Here is a 9,415-nt window from a genome sequence, read left to right as displayed (position 1 = left end):
TACGGCATTTTCCTTTGTACGGCTTCTACTTTTAGTTGTAAAGTTTCTCATGATCTTCTTGTTGCTGTAAGACAAATGTTAGAAAAATTGTAAAGAATTTCTAGGGGGAGAATCCAGACTTTTCCCTTAACAAAGATAAAAGCTAGGTGTGGCGGCACACACCCTTAATCCCAGCACTAGCAGAGGCAGGTAGATGGATCTCTGTTTGAAGCGTTTGAAGCCAGCCTAGACTTTTTGACTCGAAACCAAAACAAAAGGAGCACATACAGTAAGGAACCCATTTCCCTTTCTGGAGTCCCTGAGATGGTTTTCCTGAATGCTAGGACTGATGAATGGAAAGCTACAGTCAAGGTTGCCTCCTTACTCTGAGTTCACATGTTCCATGTGCCCAAATATTCTCAGTGAGCAGAAGGTTGTTTTGTAGTCATGGATAGATGCTGAGTTCTGAAGTCTAAGTCAGGGCTGGCAGATGTCTCGACAGGTAAAGGTGCCTGCTACATGGGAACATGAGGACCTGGGTTTTGATTGTGATCAGATGCACCACGGCACTTAGGCTGTGGCATGCCTGTGTCCTCAAACACAATCAGTGATCTGAGCCAACAAAATAAATATAACTCAGAGCAAAAGCAGTACTTAGAAGGCCAAAGCCCGCTTTCCTTGGGGCTTTGTCTCACACAGCCTAGGCTCCCCTCTACCTCTGGTTCTGGGGATCAAATCTAGGGTCTTATTCAAGGGAGGCAAGCACTATATACCCACTGAAGCTACATCCCCCACTAAGTCTTGATTTGGGACTAGGTTCCACACATTCAGGCACATTGCTCAGACTTATGAAAATAAGCCACATTTATGCAGTTCTAAGCTGTTTACTATTTTCACCTGATCAATATGGGAAATTAGAAAAATAGGGTGTTTGCTCTCTGGCTTCTGTTTATTCACTCAGAAATTCATCTAGACGTCTTCCTTTTTCAGTTTCCCGTGGCTAGAGAGGAACTAAGGGATTACCTGTGAACACAGTCAGGACATAGCAAATTATCTTCCACTCCTGGTTCTGGGATAACACAGGCTGGTAACAGGAAGAGAAAATTCATCCTTTGGGGAGTGTCTGGAACCCAGGTCTGACCAGCAAGAAATTGCAGGCGAACCCAGCCTTTCTTATCTGCAGAGAGCTGCTTGCCATGGACAACACACCATCTGAATTCTCCTGAGGAGTAGAGACAAAAGCAACAGACAACAAAATCGAGACAACTCTCCACCATCTCTCAGTAAACTACTCTTGAATTTGCTCTTATATTTTGCTAAAAGTCAAATGCATTTTCTGCTAGATCATAAACTGTCAAAAATCCTTTATACATTGTGCACTGAAAGGATGTGAACAAAATAAATTGAGTGCAATGCATGGAGAACCAGTCAGATGACAAGATGACACTCTCTGACCACAAGAACCTCAGTCACCTTGCACAATGCTCACTGTGTGCTCAAGACTTTGCTAAACGGTTTCCATAGTAATATACCTTATTAAAACACTATTGTTAATACTTGTATTCTACTTTTCTTTTTTTCCCCCAATATTGGACATTAAAATCTAGGACCTCACGAATGCTAGGCAAGACTTTACCGCTGAGTCAAGCCCCACAAACCTTTGTTTTCCCTATAACAGTAGAGGTAGCCATATTTATGGTATTAAATACCATTTTCTCCAATGAACCTGACACAGGTCTTCAGACTCAAGAGTTCACTTGTCTGTAGTACACTACTTTGTACTGATGTGACTAAAAGAGCCATGACTGGTAAGTCAAGGGGAAAGTTTTCATATACAGTTGCCTCAATGCATGCATGCATACACACTTTAGAATAAAAGGAATCAAGAAAGTGAAATGATGTGACCCCCATCATGGTCTTAGACCAGCAGACTCAATATTGTATAGACAGTTCTCTTCTCAAAAACAAAACAGAGGTTCACGTTAAAAAACAAAACAAAAACCAAAAATCACATGGGAGCATAAAAGAAGGTGGAGAACCAATACAATCCTGAACCAATGCAATCCTTAAAAAAAAAAAAAAAAAAACATGATCTTAGAGGGATCAGATTTCAAAAGACACTCCAGAGCCATACTAAGGTACTAAGGTCCTGGCCTATAGGTTGACCAAAGAGAAGATGCCAACATAATAAACCTGTGTAGTTATGACCACTCAGATTTTTGTTTTGTTTCGTTCTTTTGAAATGGGGTTTTTCTGTGTAACTATGGCTGTCCTGGAACTCTGTAGACCAGGCTGGCCTTGAACTCACAGAGATCCACCTGTCTTTGCCAAGGTGTGTGTCACCAAGCCCAGCTTAAAAATGAAGTCTTACCGGAGTCAAATTTATCCTGTACGTCAGTGGTTCTCAATGTGTCACGTGTCAGTCTCGAGCCTCCAAAAAATATTTACATTAAAATTCAAAACAGTATGGGGCGGGGGGTGCACGTCTATAATCCCAGCACTTGGGAGGCAGAGGCAGGCGGATTTCTGAGTTTGAGGCCAGCCTGGTCTACAGAGTGAGTTCCAGGACAGCCAGGGCTATACAAAGAAACCCTGTCTCGAAAAACTAAAAAAGAAAAAAGAAAAAGGCCTGCAGAGACAGAGATGGTAAGTGAGGTCACATCTGTGAAGATGAAAAGAAGAAGAGAAACCCTGTCTGGAAAAACCAAAAAAAAAAAACAAAAAAAAAAAAAAAAAAAAAAAAAAAAAAAAAAAAAAAAAAAAGAAAGAAAACATTCAAAACAGTAGCAAAATTACAGTTATAAAGTAGCAACAAAAAAAATTGTATGTATGGTTAGCAGTCACCATATCACATCAGGCTGATTGAGAAGCACTGTTTTAGGTTGGCTTCGTTTTGAGATGTAGGCTTTGATTACCTAGGTGTGTATGTCTTTGACCTCATCATAAAGTGAAGGATGACATTCAACTACTGACCTTCCACCTCCCAAGTGCTGAGACTACACATAGGCGCCACCCTACCAGGTTAGTCTTCACACTTTAACCCCTGCTGCTTTACAGTCCCTCCATCTTGTGCTGACGTTAACCAGGCTTCTAAAGAGTAGCACTCACATCTTTAGGGAGGCCTTACCATTGACTTGTGGCAGAAAGGCCTTTACATTAGAGGGAAGAGGGCGTCGATTCATAGCCATTGACTGGGAAGCTCTCATAGCAATCCTTGTCCAGGCTGCAAATGTGGACCCCTGAGGTGAAGTTTGAATTTCCAGGACACCAGGCTCCTGCTTCCGACTTTGGCAGCTGCTTGGAGGCCCGATTCCTCTGAAAACTAACGTGGATTTCTTGGGACCCTGCTTCATTCTGGCCTCCCGAGATGTGTTGGGAATATACTGCAAAGGAAATTCACCAGTATTCTAAAGTGCTCAGGCCTGGTATACAAATTTCACAGTTTCACACTGGGTGGCAATTTTGGAAACACTACTTCTCTCTATAGTGTTGGTTCCCTAAGAGGAGAGAGTTTTGGCAGTTAAAACCAAAAGCACAGATTGGTCTGGACAGATGGCTCAATGGGGACGAATCACTGGACTGGAGTTAGAATTCCAGCAACAGTGTGTAATCAGCTGGGTGCGCCCAACAAATGCCTATAACTATAGCTCCTAAGGGGGGGTGGGGGTGGAGAAAGGGTTTTGTTGGTGCTAGCTGGCTTGCACAACAGCTGAGAAAACTTGAGCACCACAAAGGAATAGACACACCGATAGGATATGAGAAGCCTCCTTCTGGCCTCCATGAGCACACAGGTACATGATGTACACACTGCACAAAAACTGAAGATAAAGATAAGATCACAGGTTCAAGACCAGGCTAGACGATGTGATAAGAGTCCAATCACTCCTTTGTTTCTGGGGATTTGTTTTTGTTCCTTTTTGTGCCTGTGTTTTGGTTTTTTGTTCTCTTTGGTCTCACTTTGTAACCCAAGCTGACCTTGGATTTGTTGCCTGTTCTCCTGCCTCAGTCTCCCAAGTACTGAGACTGAAGTTTGCTACCCATGTAGCTCCTCTTACTGTCTTGAGGTGACACTCATACTGACCTAGACCTTACTGTGTGGCTGAGGAAGACCTTGTACTGTAGACCCTCCTGCCCCCTACATCCCAGTTCTGGGATCCTAGCTGCTGTACCCAGATTTGAAACCAACAGAAACCCCGGTGATGGAAAACCGCTGTTGTCTCAGGGAGTTCTGATAGGTCTAAATACAAAATCTTACTGGACGACATTCCAATCATAACTCATGTAGGGCCAGAGTGATGCAGGCCTGTAATGGCAGCTATATTAGCCAGGGGAGGCTGAGGAGGGAGGACCACATGGTAAAGGATTGCCTCAGCCACTTACTGCTAGGGACAACGGCTCATGCTTGTAATTGAGGGATTGGGGAGGTAGATAGAAGATGGAGTATTCAGGGTTCATATCTGCTTAGCTACACAGGGGTTTGACGGCCAGCCTAAGACATTTTCCAGACATCCTGCTATGTGTGCTGTCCAGGCTGTCCAGGGCTACACAATGAGACCTTGTCTCAAAACAAAAATAAAGCAGACAAAAACAACAAAAACAAAACACAATGAAAATACGGTGAAAGGGGTGGGGGTAGGTTTGAGTTCAAAGCGCACATTTGGTTCTCCCGAATGTCAGTAACCCTGCCTTCAAGGGAGATCACCTATAACAATGTCAGTAAGACAGCTCACCCCACAGGGAGAGCCCACCCCCAACCCATCACCATAGCCATCACTTACACATTCTTGTTTAGAATACGAGTGTCTCCGAAGTCTCAAATAAACCTCAACCTTCTAAGGAAATTAAGAAAAAAAAATAAAGTTAAAACGTGACCAAACTGTCCACACTTAGTCCCACGTAACAGGGAATTCAAGTGGAGGGCACCAACCTTGCCATCCGTACTCAAGTTATGATAACGACACCACTCCCGAAGAGTGTTCCGGGACACATCATTAATAGGAGGCAAGGAGGGCGGAGGACAGGTGCTTGGTATGGTCCTTGTTGGGTGTTTGATTCCTGCATACCTCACCAGAGAACAGGCTGCAATAAGAACAGGGAGAAAGCAATAGCATTTAGTGATTGCTTTAAGACTCTTCTCACAAACCACTTTGTACATAGAGATAGCTTCTTTTTGTATTCCTCCAATTATGAGAAAAAAAAATGAGGAATTCACTTGACCAAGATCACATACCCCTTAAAATAGGAGACTCGGGACAGTAATCCACACTTACATTCTAAACCCTAAATAATGCTCTGTCTTATTTTAATCATATGTTTGCAAATCTGCCACTGTGCATTCTAGACAGCTGCAATTCTCTTTCTCTGTCTGTCTCTCTCTGGTTTTTACTGGGTTTTTTGTTTGTTTTTTGGAGACAGGATTTCTCTGTGTAGCCCTGGCTATCCTGCAACTTGCTTTGTGGACCAAGGTAGCCTCAAATGCAGAGATCTGCCTGCCTCCCAAGAGCTAAGATTAAAGTCCTGTTTAAGAATGTTTTTGTTGTTGTTTGAGACAGGGTTTCTCTGTATAGCCCTGGCTGTCCTGTTACTCACTCTGTAGACCAGGCTGGCCTTGAACTCAGAAATCTGCTAGCCTCTGCCTCCCAAGTGCTGGGATTAAAGGAGCATGCCACCATTGCCTGGCTGTGTTTAAGAATATTTAGCATGTTTGCTTGCTTGTTTTCCTGGCTTCAACAACTACTGGAACAAATACTTTTGGCTTAGCCTGTGTCTAGATTCAGGGGCTTTCGATGCCATTCAGCCGGAGACCCGCCTACGGCAGGAAGGGCTAGGTTTCATCCCCAGCGTCACATACTGTCAAAAGAATATAATGGCAGCACCTACAGCCTAGGTCAGGAGTTCAGTCTATCCTCAGCTAAATAAAAAGTCCAAGAGCACACCAGATGTGGTGGCACACACTTTTAATACCAGCCTTTTGAAGGCAGAGGCAGGCAGATTTCTGAGTTTGAGGCCAGCCTGGTCTACAGAGAGTTCTAGGTCAGTCAGGACTAAACAGAGAAACCATGCCTTGAGGGGGAAAAAGTTACTCAAAAATGAGCCCAAAAGTCTAGACTTTGAAGCACTACTTCCCTCCCCCATACCACCCCCACATACCCCCAGTTGTTTCTACAGAATCAAAAGAACCACTTCTAAAACCCACCCCACATCAACAATGCTCCAGAACTCTACCTATCTGCCGTTTTCTATACATAACACACCCTAGCGCCCAGCTGCTCTGAGGCTAGCATTTAATTTTTTCTTTTTTCTTTTCTTTTCTTTTTTTTTTTTGTTTTTCGAGACAGGGTTTCTCTGTATAGCCCTGGCTGTCCTAGTACTCACTGTGTAGACCAGGCTGGCCTCGAACTCAGAAATCCGCCCGCTGAGGCTAGCATTTAATACCTTTCTTTGAAACACTGAGACTTTTAAGAGCTACTAGGTAGGCTGTTGTGCTCATTTTGGTCATTTTGTTTTAAGACGTGCGGCCTACACTGACTTCACTGATGTGCGGTTGAGGAAGACCTGGAACTTGATTTTCCTGCCTCGGCCTAAGTGTTGGGACTACAGGCTTTTGCTGCCACGTCCTTTCCATAAGCAAAAGATTAAATACATTCTAAAAGTGTTCAGTTTTCATAATAAGTAAGTACAGTATGTGTTCACCTTTTTCCCCCATGATGTAGGGTTTCTCTGTGTAACAAAACCTGGGGGCTATCCTGGACTCACTTTGTAGACCAGGCTGGCCTCAAACTCATGAGATTCACCTGCCTCTGCCTCCCAAGTGCTGAGATTAAAGGCACCAGTCACCACTGCCCGGTGTGTTAATCTCTTTTTAAAGCAGTGGTGTTGCTCGGATTTACTTTCCTATATGTTAGGCAAATGCCCTGCCTCCCAGTCCTTTAACTTCATTATTTTGGGAAAGGTCATACTACTGAGAATCAGTGTGACAGCTTCCTGCACACTTTTCCTAATTCCCACCTTAAACAGAGCAGTGCGTGGGGCTTAGCTACTGAGATGGGGGAAGCTTCAAGAATCTCAGTGAGGTTTAAGAAGCCTGCCTGATATGGTGGTGTGGGCCTTTAACTCCAGCACCAGGGAGGTAAATTGGAGGTGTGTTGGAGGGTGGAGGGAGTGGAGGATTTCTGTGAGTTGAGGCCACCCTGGTCTAGACAGCAGCAAGCCAGCTAAGACAACACAATGATCCTTGTATCAAAACACTTGGCTTTCCAGAGGCTTACTGAGAAATCGATCTTAAACCTCCACTATCTTCACTTATTATTCTTAAGTTTGATGATACCTGGTGGTTTGTGGTCTATAGTTGAAGAAACATTTGATTCCGTAGGATATTCTGTGATTGGCTCCTCCTCAGTATATGGGACCAGCGTTAAAACCACGCTTTCTTCTTCATCCAAGTTTTCCTCAGATTGGTCCTGCAAAGAGAAGCAGTGGGGGTGGGGTGGAGGGTGGATTCTGCTTGCTCTTGACCTAAGGCTGCTGAATTCATTTGCCATCAGAGTCTTAAGTATTGGAATCAAGAAAAAGCCAGGCAGTGGTGGTGCACGCCTTTAATCCCAGCACTTGGGAGGCAGAGGCAGGCGGATTTCTGAGTTCAAGGCCAGCCTGGTCTACAGAGTGAGTTCCAGGACAGCCAGGGGTACACAGAGAAACCCTAGCTTGAAAAACCAAAAAAAAGAAAGAAAGAAGGAAAGAAAGAAAAGACGGGAAGCAGGTTCCTGGGAACTACCAAGCCTCGCTGGAAGGGCTTTCTAAGGCTCAGGAAAGCAATGCATAAACTAGAGAGTGAGGCCTCCTTGAGGAAGTTCCTGAAGATTTGGTCCACTCCCCTCCCTTCTCCTATTGAAAGCTCTTCAACACCAAGGCTTTCAAACTTGAAATAACGATTTCTTTTTCCATTTGTATAGCACCTTTTCAAAGTTCTTCAGACACAAATCCACTTGTTACCAAAAAAACAAACAAACAAACAAACAAAAAAAAACAACAACACTGGGGTGGGGGGTGGGTAATGGCACATGCCTTGAATCCCAGCACTTGGGAGGCAGAGGCAGGCATATCTAGGTCAACTTGGTCTATAGAACAAGTTCCAAGACAGCCAATCCTGTCTCGAAAAAACCGAGTAACAACTACAAAACAAACAAACATCTATAACAACAACCAAAACCAAAACCAAAAACCAAACTAGACCAAATGAACATGATGAGTCCTAAAAGCAGTCATGACAGGCCAGGGCCCCTTATCTAGCCCAGATTCACACAATCCCAGATGAGGAAACCCACCAACCAGGCATTAGAACTGGTTACTTGTCATTAGAGAAAAAAATGGTTACTTTATTTTTTAAATGCATACGTTATCAAAAATGTCCACTTAATTTTAGCTAACTTTTCCTGTAGGTTTTTATCCTAGCTACAGCACTCCTTGCCTGGGACGATTTACTACTTTATCTAGGAAACAGTTTCATTTTACTCCCAGGAAATACATAGTGTCAAGCGTGTGGAAAAAAAAAAAAAAAAGTAACAAGCAGAGAGGATTCCAAGATTGAGGCCTTACCCCACCACCCCCACCTCCCCACCTTCCCACCCCGCAGTTCCTCTGAAGCGAGACAGAAGACCTAGAAAGAATGAAAAAGAACTCCCAAAAGAAAATCAATTCTATTGGGAAGAAAAGTTACCTCGTTGTAAGTCTCCTGGCCGGAGTATGACATTTTCAGGCAGGCTTGGGGGAAGACAAAGGCAGCAGTTGAGTGGATGCCGAATTCTTTTATAGGTAAATGACTCCTTCTACTTCCTGACTTCCTGTTGCCCAATTGAGCTCTTTCCCCTCCTCCTCTCTCCACCCTCTTCTCTTTGACAGAGATTTTATCAGTTCTCTAGGTCTCAGTAGATAATTGATAGCACAAAGCTGAGTTCTTAAGTAAATCAAAAGCCGGCCCCACTGCCTCCTTTTTTTTTTCTTTTCTTTAATTTAGACTTTTGAGGTTGTCACGCCCACAAATGTCTGTAACCTCGGTGCTCCGGATGCAGAAACAGAAGCAGTAGGGTCGTAACCCAGAGTTCTGACTGGACCACGTAGAAAGACCCTCCCTCAGGGTGGTGCACGTTAGTGATCCCAATGCTGGGGAGGCTGAGCCAGGAATGATGGTGGCTTTAAACTCCAAGCAGGCCGGGCAGTGGTGGCACACTCCTTTAATCCCAGCACTTGGGAGGCAGAGGCAGGCAGATTTCTGAGTTCAAGGCCAGCCTGATCTTCAGACCAGGACTACACAGAGAAACCCTGTCTCGAAAAACGAAACAAAACAACAACAACAACAACAAAACTCAAGCAGTTCCTACTAAAACAGAGACAAGAGACCTAGAAAAAGTGAAAAACAATCTTTTCCACTCAGCCTGTG

At 44.0% G+C, this 9,415-nt stretch overlaps 1 protein-coding gene across 1 annotated transcript in view; it reads right to left on the bottom strand.

Moving 5' to 3' along the window:
* The window catches only part of LOC116083308 (developmental pluripotency-associated protein 2-like), an 18,203-nt gene extending 9,388 nt beyond the window's left edge, over nucleotides 1-8,815 (bottom strand). Inside the window, exons 1-7 of the mRNA XM_031360097.1 lie at nucleotides 8,696-8,815; nucleotides 7,307-7,439; nucleotides 4,907-5,058; nucleotides 4,758-4,811; nucleotides 3,107-3,362; nucleotides 1,003-1,201; nucleotides 4-64 (exon numbers count right to left, since the gene is read on the bottom strand). Coding sequence (XP_031215957.1) covers nucleotides 4-64; nucleotides 1,003-1,201; nucleotides 3,107-3,362; nucleotides 4,758-4,811; nucleotides 4,907-5,058; nucleotides 7,307-7,439; nucleotides 8,696-8,728 — 888 coding nt within the window. The 5' untranslated portion in view covers nucleotides 8,729-8,815. The remainder of the gene's footprint in view (nucleotides 1-3; nucleotides 65-1,002; nucleotides 1,202-3,106; nucleotides 3,363-4,757; nucleotides 4,812-4,906; nucleotides 5,059-7,306; nucleotides 7,440-8,695) is intronic.
* Nucleotides 8,816-9,415: the final 600 nt, after the last annotated feature.

This window comes from Mastomys coucha, unplaced genomic scaffold (genome assembly GCF_008632895.1).
Source record: "Mastomys coucha isolate ucsf_1 unplaced genomic scaffold, UCSF_Mcou_1 pScaffold12, whole genome shotgun sequence".
NCBI classification, from domain to species: Eukaryota; Metazoa; Chordata; class Mammalia; order Rodentia; family Muridae; genus Mastomys; species Mastomys coucha.
The sequence above is the reverse complement of the archived record's forward strand: the minus strand, read 5'-3'. Positions and strand labels throughout refer to the sequence as shown.